The sequence below is a fragment of the Rattus rattus genome, chromosome 4 (genome assembly GCF_011064425.1).
Source record: "Rattus rattus isolate New Zealand chromosome 4, Rrattus_CSIRO_v1, whole genome shotgun sequence".
In the NCBI taxonomy this organism is placed as follows: domain Eukaryota; kingdom Metazoa; phylum Chordata; class Mammalia; order Rodentia; family Muridae; genus Rattus; species Rattus rattus.
The window spans coordinates 3,006,787-3,023,768 of NC_046157.1; the positions used below are offsets into that span (position 1 = coordinate 3,006,787).

Below are 16,982 nucleotides of genomic sequence, written 5' to 3' on the forward strand. Positions count from 1 at the left end.
CACACTGTAGTGTGTCGATCTTACCTCAAAGGAAGTAAGATAGTTTATTCTGGAGCCAAACTTGAGTGACCATGGCTAAGGAACATAGCTCAAGGTCACCCAGGTCCCCTGTTTCGATCTGGAAGCATTTTCTGATTTTTTGTTTTGTTGTTTTGTTTTTTAAACAGTAACAGAACAAAGAAGCTCATATGTCAAAGCATTGTAAACTACATCAGAGGAAATATTAAGTGTGCATTCACAGCAGCCTGGCTGCTATCTGTTAGCATTCTTAGTCCTTCCATTGTTGGAGAAGAGGGTTTTGTTAATGTAATACATTAAAAAAGTCATTTTATCCAGGTTAGGTCTGAGTCTGGGCTGGGTAAGAGAAAGGATTAAGATAGCTTCAAAGAAATTGTGATTAGGTTATCAGATCAGCAATGTGGTGTTTTGGACAGGTATGGCCTCATGCCTTTGAATGCTTGGCCCAGGTGGAGAGGCACAACTAGGAGGTGTGGCCTCGCTGGAGTGGGTGTGGCCTTGCTGGAGGAAGTGTGTCTCTGTGGAGGCAGGTTTTGCTCTGCTCCGTGTGGCACACAGCCTCCTTCTGCTGCCTTCAGATCAGGATGTAGAACTCAGTTCCTTCTCCAGCACCACGTCTGCCTGGATGCCGCCACACTTAACACCATGATGATGGACTAAACCCCTGAAACTGTAAGCCAGTCCCAGTTAAATGTTTTCCTTTCTAAGTGTTGCCTTGGTCGTGGTGTTTCTTCACAGCATTAAAACCCAAACTAAGTCGAGCAACATTCCATACTCTCCGTAGTTATTAGGTTTTCATCAGTAGTCGATGCAGACATCTTTCCAGGAATTCACATTTACACTGCTTATTTATCCAGATGTGAACCCTACACTAATAGAACGTGAGGTTGTTAGACAGTTTGGGAAATGGAGACTAAGAAAACTGAGGCAGAGAAGCAAACAAGGGATCTCACAGCTGAGATTGGAACAGTGAGGGCCTGATCTTTCCATAGGATGAAGGATAAGATGAGAGGGGCTGAGGGCCATGTAAACAGGTAGTTACAAGAAGTTACAGCTATGCGTGTGTGCTTGTGTGTGCATGTTTGTATGTGAGTATGTGTGTGTTTGTGTGTGTTTGTGTGTGCGTGTTTGTGCATACTTGTGTGTGTGTGTGTGTGTGTGTGTGTGTGTGTGTGTGTGTGTGTGTGTGTGTGGTTTGACTGGGAGAATGATGAGTTGTTTTCCATACCCAGGTACATTACTTCTGCATGTGGAGTGGACTGTTGAGGCTGGAACCAAACCGTTCTCTATGGCTAGGGTGACTGCTCAGCACAGCCTAACTCAGTAAATGATTTTTTTTTCATTTATTTATTTTATTTATCAGTACACTGTCTCTGTCTTCAGACACACCAGAAGAGGGCATCAGATCTCACTACAGATGGTTGTGAGCCACCATGTGGTTGCTGGGATTTGAACTCAGGACCTCTGGAAGAGCAGTCAGTGCTCTTAATCACTGAGCCATCTCTCCAGCCCAGTAAATGATTTTTTTACTGAATGGTGAAAGTAACTGAAAAGGAAGGACCTACTAGGTATGGTGGAGGAGAAGGTTTATTGTGGATAAAAGGGAGAACATAGACAGAGGCAGAGACATCTGGGAAACCCAGAGTGAACATGACCCTGAGCTGAGCCATGTGAGGAGACAGGAGAATCAGGAGGGTAAAGTGCCAGGTCACCAAAATGGCTGGACTATACAGGGAAAGGCGGCTAAGTGAAGAACAGCTCAGCCCCTGGGCTGGAGAAGTTTAGGGTAGGGGAGTGTGGTATACCACCTATGCCCTGTAACAGGTATGGACTGAGGGATGCTGGGAGAACCTGGTGGCCAGGTCTGCTTTGATACATTAGAAAGGCACCCTAGTCACTTAGCCATGTGTCCTGGGTTTGAGACCTAAGAAGTTTCTTATGGCCTGAGGCAATTATGCAACAGAGAGGAGAGGGAATCCTAGAAAGATGTGCTGAGATGAACTTACTGCCCTTGGGGTAAAAGACTCATTAGGAGAGTTAGTAATGAATGCCACACACAAGAGAGTAGGGTTCTAAAAAACTGAGGCTTCAGATTTACCTGACAAAGTGAGTTGTCTGTTCTTACAGGGAGGAGGGGGTCCCACACAGCAGGCCTTGTTAATAAGTAGCAGACACTCTGTTAGTAAGTAGTATACGAGGCGCCTGTAGTCTCAGGTTGTCTGGGATTCCTGGTGAAGGAGTTGGGGATAGGTTGGGGAGTGGCAGCTTTTTGTGAGAGCTGAGAAGAGGCAGGCTGCAGGGTCACAGCAGGTGACCTGTCACACATTTACCAGGGGAAAAGATTGCAGGGTTGTAAGTGGCCTGGTTTGAGAGGCTACGGAGAACTAAGAGAGAATGTTTCCAGGGGTCTCCCGCTCAGGCTGCTCTCTATCCCGGCAAGCAGTATGCTCACAGAACAGAACTTCAGTGGCACAGTAGCACAGCCAAGAGTGTATCGATGTGAGCAAGGAACAGTACTGTCTAGAAAGAGTGGGCCTGCTGTATAGCAACAGCACCCATCTAGTGTTACTGGGGCCTGGAGGCCAGCCATACTCCCTGTCACCTTTAGCAACAAACCAGAGAGAGAAGTAGGTGGGGGAGACAGCTTACACAAGTCCAGACTTGGAAAACTGGATTAAAGACAATATGCCTTAGGGGATAGCATTCCTCAGTTTTGAAAGGAAAAGTGTTCTTGGGGGTCTTAAGGGGTGATGGGTGGAAGAATTCTGTGCTTAGAGACGTTCTTTGTTTTCTCATTTAAGTTCCTAAACAGCAGAGCCTTGCTCTACGTTTTCTTTGAAATTATTCTTAAGGTTGAACTCTCTCTCTCTCTCTCTCTCTCTCTCTCTCTCTCTCTCTCTCTCAATTGAATTTGACATCATGCACCTCAATCCCACTCCTCTGCCTCCCCTCGTACCTGCCCCAACCCTTGCAACCTCCCCTTAACAGAGAAAAAATAACTTTTTGTGGAAGCTATAGCGAGTCACAGTGTGTCCCACAGTATACCCTTGGTACACACTTCTTTGCTTGCAATGAGTCATTGCAATGACTCATTGATCTGGTATGAGGTCTCTGGCTTCTGCTAGTGCTACAATACTGGAACCTCGTTGGGACTCCTCTCGGATATCCTGTTGTTGCCCTGTGTCTTGGAGATCCCGTAGTTTTGCATCTGTAGGACTGGCTGTTCCTGCACTCCAGCATCATTGGGCCAATCCAAAACCCTGGATCTAGGTCCCAGAGGTATCTGAGCTGATCAGTCCATTGGTCTCATGCCCTTAGGACTGGCTCACTAACAACTCCCTGAAACCAGGGCCAGTTCTACCCTACTGCCTAGGTGAGGTAAGGCCCACTCTCCTGAGTGCTTCAGCCAGTGAGAGACATGGCTAGTTCCCCCATTCTCATGACCCTGGACCAGCTCTCCCACCTGCCATAGATGGCGAAGGATGAATGAGGGCATCTCTTTTCCGCACCACTGCACAACAGAGAAGCAGCAGGGCTGGCTTGATCTCTCTCTCTCTCTCTCTCTCTCTCTCTCTCTCTCTCTCTCTCTCTCTCTCCTCTCTCCCTCCCTCCCTGTACAGGGCTACTCTTCCAAGTACTGCAGCTGGCTAGGGGAACCATCAAGTCTGTTCTCACGCCCCCAAGCCCAGCTCTTCCATGATCCCCATTTGGCAGGGTTGTGAGGTAGAACTATTCCCAATTTTCTGAGAAAATGCCAAGTTGATTTTCAGAGTTGTACAAGTTTTCACTCTCACCAGCATTGTGCTGGAATCTTGAAGCTATAGATCGCTTTTGGTAAGACTGCCATTTTACCATTGTTAATCCTACCGATCCATGAGCTTGGGAGATCTTTCCATTTTCTGAAATCTTCCTCAATTTTTTCCTTCAGCGACTCGAAGTTCTTGTCATACAGATCTTGGTAAGAATTGTTACACCAAGATTATATATATATCAAGATTATATATATATATATATATATATATATATATATATATATATCTCAAGATAATATATATCTCAAGATTATATATATATCAAGATAATATATATATCTCAAGATTATATGTATGTATGTATGTATGTATGTATGTATATATTCATGGCTATTGTAAAGGGTGTTGTTTCCCTGATTTCTTTCCCAGGACCCTCCATCATTTGTATAAATGAGGGCCACTGATTTTTTGGATTTGATATTATAATCAGCCACTTTGCTGAAGTTGTTTATCAACTGTAAGAGTTCTCTGGTACAATTTTTGGGGTCACTATGTTTACTATCCTATCATCCACAAACAGCTATACTTTGACTTCTTCCTTTCCATTTTGTAGTCCTTTCGTTGTCTGATTGCTCTGGCTAGAACTTCTAGTACTCTATTGAATAGATAGGGAGAGAGTGGGAGCCTTGTCTTGTCCGAGTTTAATGGGCTCAGGGGACTTCTCACAACTCATCTCTGTAGTCTGTGTTTCCGGCATATCCGACTGGGATGGGAGTGGTGAGGCAGGGTTCCAAGCCAGTCTGTCTTGGAGCTCCCACGGGTTTTCATGGGGAAGCAAGGTGCTCTTGGGATCTTGCGAGATCATTCCAAATGGAAGAGATAGCCAGAGCTAGACAATGGTCCTCAGGGGACTGTGTGCAACTCCCAACCTATTGTTCTTTATGTCTTATTGTTGAGGGCCTGTGGGTCAGTTCCTCCCATCCTAACAGTAAGACCAAGTAACTTCCTGTAACTGTCATATAGGAATTCCCATTCTCTCTTGTTATAACATAAAAAGCAGCAGCTTCCTGGAAGGCTGATACATGTCAACCTCAGAGGAGCTGAAGTGAAGAGGTCTTGGAGGGAACAGCAGGCCCAGGGCTGAAGAGGAGCTTCCTTAAGTGTCACATCCGCACCCACTGGAAACAGGGAAAGTCATAAAGCCAGCACAGCTGTTTGACATAGTTTGAATAAATCAGAGCTGAATGCTGTAATCGCTGTCTTTCTGTCTCTCACTTTTGAGTTTTGGTTTTTGCATTCTTGGGGACTTTCTGCATTATGACTCACTTATGGCTTTTCCTGAGACTTTTTTAGGAAAGTCCTAAACTTAACATTATCTGGCCAGTCCTTGGAAGTCTTCCTTATGCTGTGGAGACCATTAAGCACAGATAAGCACATAGCTATATGAGGCCAGGAATCTTCTTGGGTCATCTGCCCCTGAGCAAACTCAAACAGAATAATTGGTGCAGGGTAAACAGAGACAACTGACAAACTCTGACTGGCCAGGAAGTTACAGATTCAAGCCTCTCTTTACTATATGCTTAGAGCACTCTGAAAATGTAGTTTAAAGTCAGGGGATCATACAGGGTATATAGCCCTAGAGGAGTGGAACTCAGTAACTAAGATGGGTTGACTAAAATAATTTCCTACTTTACAGTGTAGATGTTAAAGAATGTAGTAAAGGAGTTAGGTGTTAGTGTTTGTTATTCCTAAAAAGACAGTTCAGATAGGTTTCTGCTTGCCTGGAATGCTTTCAAACTGCAAACACTGCCAACCTAAAAGCAGGCTGTCATATAATAAATGTGTTTGCTTTGGAGGAGACATTCTTTAGATTCTCTGAACTGGAGTTATAAGGCTGGTAATATTAAAATCTGTTCTGTTTGTACTTTCTAATTGTGACTGAACTTGTAACCCTGGACATCCAATGAAAAAATCAGACGTATAATCTACACTTCTTGGAAATCATGAGTCTGTTCTATGAAGCCTGTATAAATAACGAAGCAATCTGTTTGCTACTCAGAGCTGCAGAAAAAGGAACAATTGCTAGTTATTTAGAGCTGCAAGACTGCCTGACTCCCTCCCTCCAATCTTGGATTCCTTTTCTCCTCTGAGGACCATCCTACCAGGGACTGGCTGCACTGCTGACACTTAATTGAGGCCACTATGTACCGCATGACAGAGGGCCTGGAAGAAAGTAACTTCGAATCCTGCCAACAAAGGTTTCTGATTCTTACCTGTCTTCCGATGGTGGCAAGAAGTTCCGTACCACGTAACTTAGCTTGGCCTAGCCTACATATCAAGGGCCAGAGAAGCCAGCATTAAGTAGGAGCATACATTATCTTGCAGTTATAAGAGGGAGTAGGATTTCTTTCCTCCCCAAGGCCTGTGTGCTCTGTTACAACAGACACCTGTCAGTTCTTTATCCTAGGGGACAGACTGAAGAAAGCATGACCTGATTTCTGGTAGGGAAAGAGAGAGGCAGTTAGAAGGTCTGTGATTGACCATGTCTTGGGGGTGACTTCCTCTCTTGAAATCTACCCACTACATCTCTCTCTCTTATCAGTCTATTTTCTTTAATAAGTTTACTTTAACGTTTTCTAAATCTGTTCTATCTTGGCAAACACTTTTGAGACACACAGACAGACATTTGTAGTATTAATTTTTAATAAATCCTGACGCAGGGTCACTTCCTGCCTCCGCAGTTCACGTTCCCGAATGAAAGATACAACCCACGGCCTTTATATTTCAACACGCCTTAAGCAGCACAATAGCTGGGGAACTGCCTAAATTTCATGCGGTTAGAAATCTACCTCCCACCGATAATTCCAAGACACTACTTACTAATTTATATGCTCCATCTTGGCTGCTCTAGACCCAGTGGAGAAGCCCTCTGAGCCGTTGTCTTGGTCCCTTTACATGGATGGCATCTCTGTTTCTCAGTCCTGTACACACCTCGGGTGTGGCTTCTCTCTCGTTCTCCTCCACACTCTCCCAAGGCATGGTGGATTTCCTCCTTCCTCCTCAAGGCCCCATGCCTGGGAAACTTAAATCCCACCTCTTTCTCTTCTTCCCAGCTATTGGCTGCTGGCATCTTTATTTGTCAAAGATTCCCAGAAGCCAAGTGCAGACCCTCTGGTGCAAACAGTTTTGGGGGACACGATTAGCATTAGAATACAAGCAGCGGGCTGGAGAGATGGCTCAGTGGCTAAGAGCACTGACTGCTCTTCCAGAGGTCCTGAGTTCAATTCCCAGCAACCACATGGTGGCTCACATCCATCTGTAATGGGATCCGATGCCTGGTGTGTCTGAAGACAGTGACAATGTATACATAGAATAAATAAATCTTAAAAAAAAAAAAAAGAATACAAGCAGCTCCAGACATTACCAGCTGAGAGAGAGAGAGAGAGAGAGAGAGAGAGAATGAACATGAAAGGTAAGCATCACAACAACCCCCCATCCCTTTTAAAAGTTACACATCGATGGGCCAGTGGCATTTGCTCTTAATCCCAGCACTTGGGAGGCAGAGGTAGGCAGATCTCTATGATTCTGAAGCCAGTCTGGTCTACATAGTGAGTTCCAGGACAGACAGGACTCTGTAGAGAAACTATGTCACAATCAAACAGACTTTATATTGATTGATTAGGTGTGTGTAACGTACCATGACGTGCATGCGGAGGAGGTCAGAGGACAACATACAGTGGTCATCCCTCCACCATGCAGTTCCCAGAGAGTGAGCTTAGGTTGCCAGGGTTGGCAAGCACCTTTTACCTGCTGAGTCATCTCACCTGCCAGGACTGCCCTGTGTTAAGATTTAAAGCAGCATAGGAAGGTTGGGGCACCAGTACCTTGTTGGGACTAAGGGAATGCTACTTCCTCCTTGTCAAAAGAGTGTACCCTGAGTTCTCGATCTGTCCCTGGGGTTGGGGGGTGGGGGAGACAAGATGTTCTGATCTGTCCCAAAGAATAGAACATTATATACTATTGTCTTACTCCCCCCTTAAGAGTTGACCTGACCATGATATCCTTGGAAAAGCTGACTCACCTGAAACCATGATAAGGACACCGGAGGAATCACTGCCCTCCTACCGAGATAATTGCCCTTAGCCCTGGTCCTCAAGGCAGTTGGTCCGACATCTTCACTGCTAAACTAGACCACTTTTCCAAGTTCTAACTCAAAGAGTGTAACTTATCTTTCCCCTTTTCTATCTGTTTGTTTTTTTCAAGACGGGGCTTTCTGTGTGTGCCCCTGGCTGTTCTAGACCAGCTTTAGACTTCAGAGCTCCACGAGCCTCTGCCTCCTGAGTGCTGGGATTAAAGGTGCCCACCACCACCGCCATGCTTCCTTTGCCTCTTGTTTCTGGACATCAGCCAAAATCCTAGCACTCGGTACTGGTTACGTTTTTTGTTGCTGTGATAAAATGGCCAAAGGCAACCTAAGGAAGAGAGAATTTACTTTGTCTTAACAAGTTCAGTGAGATTAAAAGTCTACCAAGGCGGAGAGGAGCATGGCAGACAAGTGGCAGGCATGGCAGGGGCAGAAAGCTGGCCTGGAAATGGGTGGACGTTTAGGCTAAGCCTGCCCTTAGTGACAGACTTCCTACGGCAAGGCGGCATCTCCCCACAACTTACAAACAGCACAACCAACTGGGACCCAGTGTGGAGATGCCTTAACCTTTGGGGGTTATTTTGAATTCAAACCAGGACACATGCTCTCCGTGGCACATGGCTTCTCCATGCTTCTCTGAAGACCTCTTCCCTAGGTTGGGGATTTAGCTCAGTGGTAGAGCGCTTGCCTAGCAGGCGCAAGGCCCTGGGTTCGGTCCCCAGCTCCGGAAAAAAAAACAAAAAACAAAAAACCCTTCCCTAAATACTTGTAGACATCTGATGTTGATCCTAACAAAAAGCCTGACTTTTCCCCCTCCTCTCCACCTCCATTCTCCTGGCACTGCTTGGGATTTTAGCTTGCTGGCTTTGTTGCTTTTCCTTTCCAAAGTCTAATAAGATGGTCTGGCCGTTTTGAAGTTCTTTTATTGCCAGGTGTGTCAGAGCACACCTTTAATCCCAGCCCTCAGGAGGCAGAGAGGCGGGTGGATCTGCCTCTGGTCTACACCGTGAGTTCAGAAAAGCCCAGGCTACACAGAGAGACCCTCAAAAAACAAAAACTAAAGCCCCCAACTCTCAAACCAAAAGAAAAAGTTATCAGCGAGAATAAGAAGAATCCACAAAAGAGAGCCCTGATTTCCTCTTTAGCACCTTTACTAAGACATCTTCCGCTTATCACCATCATTTCTAGTGAGACATTTTGGCGACGGACAGGGAATCTCTTTATATCATTTCACTCTGGTTCTTGTGGCAGTAAGTGGATCTGCCTGTATTCAACTGCAGATCTCTGGCGGGTACTGCTCTCCATTAAGACTGACAAGATAACTATTGTAGTGTTGCTTTTTCCTCCATGATGTTCCCAGAGCCATTTTGGAGTAGAGATTGCCTGTTAGTCACAATACCTAACTGAGCAGAACAATACAGTACTGTCTAGGTCTGCTATATTAGTAATGTTACTCCTTCACTAGAAAAAGGGGAGGACCATGGGTCCCTCTGCTGGGCTTCTAGTTAGTCCTTCTGGCCCCACTCCTAGGCACATGTGATCTTGGGAGACTCTGGAGTATATAAGAAGTGGAAGACTAACTGAAACTGAGACCGCATGATGTAGCTCCCGTGAGGTCTCATCAGTGGCAGGGTGGGACTCTGAAGCTGGGGTCACCCAGTCTCTTATAAGTCTAATAAGCTCTTTGGTTCATAAATATGGACCTCAGTGGGACCCTTACTTTGGTCCGTCATTGGAAGGTTCATGAAAAAGAATGGGTACACATCACCATCAGAAGAGCTATTATTAGGAGAGGAGGCCCTGCAGGGGACTGGAGGCCTTCAAGGTCTGAAGAGGAGCTGGAAAGAGAAGAGGAGAGATAGACTGTTATGGCCAGGGGAAAGCCATAACTGGGTCTTGAAGTGTTTGACAAAACTCGTCCTGGAAACTTGAAACACAAGTCTACTCTTCCTAGATATGGAACCCACAAAAGACCAAAGTCCAAGTTGGTAAACAAACAAGTTATTGAGTTTACTCACAGGAATATAGGTGATGGGCTACTTATGAAAGAATAAAGATTTTAAACTATCTCCCACTGACCCTGCTGCGAGGACAAGTGCACTTCACAGCAAAGAATAACATAACATGTTTTGGGGATGTAGCCTGGCTATAGCCACCACAAACCATCTGGCCTCGATAAGGCCTGACTCAACAGTCCTGAGAAAAAATGAGAATTAGGGTCAGCTTGCCCCAGAAGCAGGGTGGCCTAGAGTTGAACTGAGCCCAAGTTACAAACCAATGAAATTGCTTTGTGTGACTGTTGCCGACTGCCTATGTAGTTTTCCCTATAAATACCTTCCCCTAATTGGGCTCGGGGTCGACTCCTCTGTCTCCTGTGTGAGATACATGTCGTCCCCAGAGCTCTGGTTCCTCAAATATACCTCTTGTCTGTTACATCAAGACCCATTTCTCGTGAATTCTTGGGGGGTTGTGTCATCTTGAGATTTGAGTGGGGGTCTTCCCCACCCCGGTGGTGGTCTTTCACTTACAGGCTCAGAAGTGACTCAAAGACAGCTGAATCACCAACCAATATGGGTGACAGCTCACCAGGCCGGAAACCTGGAGCACACTGCACAGCCTGCAGGCAGGTGAGGAGGTTGGAGAATGTCCTTTCCAGGTGTCTTGTTTGGTCTAAACCTCTTCCAGGCAGCCCAGCTGCTTCCTGCTTTGTTAAGGCCATTGGTCTGGTCTGAGTCTACTCAGCAGCTTTTGTCCTCGGAGAGTCTTGTGCAGCTCAGTTTCACTTGTCAGAGAGGGACTTTCAGCTTTTGTTATTTCTCTGACAGGGAGGGGCCGAGTGAATTTGGTCCGTTTCAAGGACTTCCTGAAACTACTTAGAGTTTTTTTAACCTTCCTGCTTACGGAGTTTCCCTGAAGAATGAAATGCTCCAATCTTGGGGAAAAAACTGGGAGAAAGGGGCTTTCTTTCAAATCTAGAGACCAAGGCTTTTGGGATGGGAATATCTTCACACTATATAAACTAGTTTTGGGGCAAAGATTGTGGGATCCCTTCCTATTCTGCTAGTCCCCATCTCTAAAACTTTTTAGAGGGTGACCTGTTTTGGTTGTATTTTTAGATAGCCAGAAATGACAAGGGAATGTTGTCTTCTACTTTTTGTTGGATCTCATGTCCTTGTATTTGCTGATGGTATCCCTTGCTAGAATACTTTTATCATGGTCTGAAAGTCCCCAGCTCTGTTGTCATTTGCTCCAGGGAGCCCTGATGGGTAGAAGTCCACCTACATTGGGCGTCTCTTTCTCTAGAAAGAGGGTCCATATCTTTTCTTCTGGGTCCTTATCTAGCCTCCAGGCATCAATCAGGGTTCACCTGAAACAGCCTTTCTTTTATTCACTTTCTTCTTCTCTCCTCTTTTTCACGAGGAGGCTTCCTTAGTGATATCTTTCCCCTATCTTTCATTCTCCACATTGAAACTACAGTTTCCTTCCATCTATTTGTAAGGCCCTACAGCTATCCTCTGGGATTCTGCTATAGGTATGCACCCCTCAGAGTGTGATCCTCTTGGAGGTGAGGCAGAGGAAAGTGGGTGTCCTCAGGAGAGCTAGGGGCAGCTGAGTTTTGGGATTTTACTCTAGAGTCTCCGAAAAGAGGAAAATCAACACTTGTTCATAAAGGCCTTTGCTTATTTTCACTCTCCACAGAAAGCACTGGGCGAGCGACCTTCCAAAGTCTAAAGTACAGTGAGAGAAGAAACAAGCAAGCGAATGCCTGGGCCAGTGAAGAAAGAAATAAGAGGCACAGGGAAGAACTCAGACAATAAATAAGGGGATGAGGGAAATGAAGACAGCATGAACGAGAGGGTAGGAGCGACGTAGGGAGCAAGGAAGAAGCGAGAAGGAGGGGACAAGTGAAGCAATGAGTGAAGTAATGAATACGCGATGAAGAATAGAAGGAAGTAATGCAGGGAGAAACGAAATGAATGAGAGAGGAGAGTGAGGGAAGGAAGGAGGCAATGAGGGAGAGGGTAAGTGATTAGGTGTGAAGAGACAAGCAAGCAAAGAAGCTATGAGAGAACGAGTGAGGGTAAGAATGAGGCAAGGAGGAAGGGAAAGAAGGGCATAAATTTGCACCTCCAAAAGGCACTTCTAGGGTGGCGTTTCCTGACCAGCGGACCAACGACAGTGTAGCCCCAGTCCCGCTCTTCGGCCTCGCTCCGCCCCGCCCCGCAGCGATCCCCCTGTAGTCCACTTGCGCCTGCGCAGCATCCCACGTGACGGTGAGGCTCCGCCCCCACCTCCAGCCTCCCGCCTCCCGCCTGCTGCGAGAGCGGCCACAGCTTGCGGCAGCACCAGGTCAGCTGCGAGGCATGAACCGTGTGGGCCTGGCAGGCCTTCGTCGCCGAGCTTGCGCTGCACGCGGGGATGGGAGAGGGAGCGGGGACAGCGGCGGACGCGGGGATACGGGCCAAGTATCACGGGCGCCTGGGGAGGGCGCGGGCGACTGCCTGACGTGGCGGGGGCCCGGCCGGGCGACCCTAGGGCGTCCGGCGCGGGCCTGGCGCCGTGGCGCGGGCTGGCCGAGGCCTGCGCGTGGCTGAGGCGGACCGTGGCCCTCGCAGCCCAGTCGACCACTCTCTATAGCCAGTCGTGGGTCCGAGTGTGGCCTCCGGCCTGTCCGGGTCCCTCGAAGCTATGGGAGCAGGGATTGCAACAGGCGGCGGGGCGGGCCTGGCTGCCGCTCCCGGCGTGACCTCTGGCTCTTCAGCCGCTGCTGCGGTTGTTGAGAGAAGCCGGAGAGCTCGCGCTGTCAGTGCAAAATCCCCGGGATGTACTAGTTTAGATCCTGTACAGGCCGAACGAACGGACCTGTCCGGGCGCAACGGGGCCACCTTCTACCCGCGGCAGCTTCCTAGGGTAAGGCCTGATCCCCGAAATGCTCCTAGTCAGTGCTCTAGGGAACAAGCCACAGAGCACGTCAGCACCTTTTGGAGACTCTCCGCCCCCCGTGGAAATAAGGACCCACTCTTTCTCATTCCAAGCTGCTGATTTTTCTTTTGTTGCACATGTTGCGTTGTGATACGGATAAGTTGAGGACAGATACTGAATGGGAGCCCCTACAGAAGGTTAAGGATGCCTTTCTAGTAAATGTTCGTTGAAGATTCCTCTAAAATATGTTTCAGTGTATGGCTGTTTGGATAGGAAACCCAGATATCTTGACTAGGGGCCCTTAAATAAAGCGTGTTTACACGCGTGAGAAGCATGAAGTTATAAGCCGAAGCAAATGGAAAGTGAAGAGGAATATTGACGATCTGTAGTCACTAGAGTCTCCTTAATTTTTTTGTCGTTAAAAAGAGTGAAGCCAGGTGTGGTGGCACCTGCCTTTAATCCCTGTACTCCGGAGGCAGAGGACGGCAGATCTCTGTGAGTTCGAGGCCAGCCTGATCAACAGAGCTCCAGGACAGTGAAGGCTGTTACACAGGACACTTGAAAAAACAAGTGTCTGTATGTGCACCTGGGTGAAGGAGTGAAGGCTCTGGAGACCAGCAGAGGGCGTCTCGACCGGATGTACTGATGTACTGGGAACAAAACTCCAGTTCTTTGAACAAATAGTTTTGTGTTAAATGCACTGAGCCTTCTCTCTAACCCTACTTGTTCCTTATTTATTTATGACAAGTCTACATATTGTAGGCTGGCTTCCAACTTTGTGATCTTTTTGTATCAGCACTCCTGAGTGCTGGAGTTACAGATCTGTTACCACCGCATCTGGCTATACCAGAGATCCTGGATGCTGTTGCACTCTTGGTTGTACTGAATTTCTTTTCTTGAGCTTAGTAAATGTGCTCTGCCTATCCAAAGGAGTAGCCATCCTGTTTTACTGTACTTGTTTTTGTGGTGGCTGTTTAGAGAGTAGATGATATTTCCAAGAGGGCAGGCAGGCTGCTCAGCTGACAACTGTGGAGACCACCCCAACATGTGCATTTCGGGGGAGAGTCAGTGTCTGTTAGGGCAATTAATCATCCACAGATGGGGAAGCCTTCCAGGACGCTGAGGTTTGAAGGTAGCAGCCAGAGTCTGGTTAGCAGATATTGCCATAGAAACTAACCTTGAGGTGCTTGGGAGACAAACTGTCAAGGGTAGAGAAGACTGGTTCCCTACCAGAGCATGTTTTTTGAGATTGTATGAAGGCTCTAGGTAGATGTGATCAACTAGATCATGGCCAGACTAGTACTATGAGAAACGAACATAGTTCTGTTAGAGGATTGCAGGTGTTCCTGTGGGTCTAAGAACTGGTAATGTGGCAGGCAGGAGAAGGAAGAAAGACTTTGAGCCTTTGAGTATGAAGTGGGGAGATGGCACAGGGTAATGAGGCGAGAGTTAGGGAAATCCTTTGGAACAACATTTCTATGCTCTGACTCCAAACTGTGGCCACTGGAAAAAATAAGGGAATGGCTGTGCAAGATATAGGAGTAGAATCAAGACCAAAGGATCTTATAAAACATAAGCTTAAGAAGGAAAAGAGATCATGGAGACTAGGAGGTTTCAGGTAGAAATGGAGCATGCAACTGACAAAAACAGACCAGTTAGGAGGGATTCTGGCTGGAGATGCCATTGGGAATACATGTCCTGGGGAATGGATGGATTGAAGGAAAGGAAGAAGTCAGGAGAGGAGGAATTACTTTACAGCAGAGTTCCAGGCTGGAGAGATCCTAACCCAGAAACAGTTGCCAAGACATAAGCTCTAACCATCTCTAGGGCCTTGTGAGAAGGCATCTGGTTCAGGTAGAATGAAGGTGTGGGCAAGCCAATAGAGCCCCAGCATCCAGGGGATGGAAGAGAAGGAGGCATGTGATGGGAGGCAGGAGAGGCTTGAGAGCACGTAGGTCCTGAAGAGGAGGTGAGGGTGGGGAGAAATGTGTTCCTTCAGTAAGAAGGCTTTTGGGCTAGATTTGATTTCCCTTGACATCTATTTTTCATTTTGAAATATACATATTTGAGGGCTGGCGAAATGGTTCAGTAGTTTAAGAGTGCTTACTGCTCTTACAGAGGACTTGGGTTTTGTTCCTAGCACCTTGGTTAATGGCTCACAACTGTATTCCAGAGGATCTGACACTCTCTTCCGACCGCTGAGGTCTCTTACACATACACATTGCACATAAGTAAAAATAAATCTTTAAACTTATTTATTGTTATTTTATGTGTGCATGTGTGTACCACAGTGTATGAGGGGAGGTCAGAAGACAATTTGGTGGAGTTTAGTCTTTCCTTCCATCTATGTGGGTTCCAGGCATTGGATTCAGGCTGCCAGACTTACAGGGCAAATGTCTTTATGGTAGGGAACTCAAATGTCTTTAAGCGTAAGTAGGGTAGCATGAGGTGGACAGGGTCCATGGCCTTCTTAATGGCTGACCTGTGCTAAAAGAACATATGGTTAGCCACGGCCCATATCTTACCTCCAGGTTGGTTGTTTCCTGATCTCTAGTAGCTGACTATGCACTGTTGTTTATGGTTCATTCAGGGTGTGTGTGTGTGTGAGTGTGTGTGTGTGTGTGTGTTGGTAAAGGAATATTTGTAGTAGGTTTGTTTTCTTGGTTGAGGTTTTATGGCTCCTTTTAAAATCATTTTTTTGTTGCAGTTTTTGAGCATGATTGTTTGTTTTTGGACATAGGGTCTCATATAGCTTAGGTTTGCCTCAAACTCCCACTGTCGATAAGGATGGCCTTGAGTTTTTTTTAATGCGTATTAATTATATATGTGCATGTTTATATCTGTGTGCATGTGAGTGCATGTACCCAAAGAAACTAGAGACATCAGATTCCTCTAGAGCTGGAATTACAGGCAGCTATGAGACTCTCAACATAAGTGATGGGAATTGAACAGAACTCTGGACTGTTCAGAATAGAATTCTGATCCTGTAGAAGAGCAGTACGTGCTCTTGAACACTGATTCATCTCTCCAGCCGCCTACCTCCACCCTTTTACACACACACACACACACACACACACACACACACACACACACACACACACACTGGGGGGCGGGGCGACATGTTTACTTATTTACTCATTTTCAAGACAGGGTTTCTCTGTGACAGCCCTGGCTATTCTAGAACTCCCTTTGTAGACCAGGCTGGACTCCAGTTCATAGAGATCCACTTGCCTCTACCTCCTGAGTGCTGGGATTAAAAATGTGTTCTACCACACCCAGCATTCCCATATTCTCTTAATTTTCCCTGTCTTTCTGTCCTGTCTCAAGTCTTCCAAACTCTTTTTTTGCCCAATGCTGGGGATCAAGTGTTAGACCCCACATGTGCTAGATAAGTGCTTTAATGAATCATACCCTGTATCCTCTTTTTTAATTCTGCTTTGAGACAGGGTCTCTAAGTTGCTGAGCTGCTCCTGAATTTGTGATCTTGCAGTCTAAGCCTTCCAGGTAGTTGGGTTAACACTTGTGAGTCATTGTGGCAGCCTCAGAACACTTGTCTTACTGCAGTGCTGACGGTGGCACATAGGCTGAAGAGACCAGGTTATAAGATAGAAGGTCAAGTGGGACCAGGGCTGGCAGGAAACAGGGAATAGTGGTTTTGGGGTCTTAGGGAAGTCCCTGCACCAGGTGCCACAGGTAAGTATTTTCAGCCTGTGTGGCACTGCCACCTACCTACCTGCTCACTCCTTGCTCTCCCTGTCTTGCAGCTGACTACAGTAGTGAGGGCTGCTGCGGCTGTCAGGATGGCTGAGGAGCAGGACTTTGCCCAGCTGTGCAAGCTGTCCACACAGCCCTCCCACTCACACTGCGTCAACAATACCTATCGAAGCACACAGCACTCCCAGGCCCTGCTCCGGGGACTGCTTGCTTTGCGAGACAGTGGGATCCTCTTTGATGTTGTCCTGGTGGTAGAGGGGAGGCACATTGAAGCCCATCGGATTCTGCTGGCTGCATCATGTGATTACTTCAGGTAAGCTACCTATAGTTAACTTTTCTTTTTTGTGTTTTTGTTTTTTTCTTTTCAAGACAAGATTTCTCTATGTAGCTCTGGCTGTCCTGGAACTCACTTTGTAGACCATGCTGGCATG

The 16,982-nt window shown here is 46.7% G+C and overlaps 1 protein-coding gene across 2 annotated transcripts in view; it reads left to right on the forward strand.

The window, feature by feature from the left end:
• The first annotated feature begins 12,195 nt into the window (after positions 1-12,195).
• Klhl22 (kelch like family member 22) overlaps positions 12,196-16,982 on the forward strand; it is a 39,043-nt gene continuing 34,256 nt past the window's right edge. The window contains exons 1-2 of one of the 2 annotated variants that reach the window (XM_032899882.1): positions 12,196-12,264; positions 16,602-16,864. In XM_032899882.1, coding sequence (XP_032755773.1) covers positions 16,638-16,864 — 227 coding nt within the window. In that variant the 5' untranslated portion in view covers positions 12,196-12,264; positions 16,602-16,637. Of the gene's footprint in view, positions 12,265-12,490; positions 12,826-16,601; positions 16,865-16,982 lie in introns of those variants that run through there. The other variant, XM_032899881.1, reaches the window with a different exon arrangement.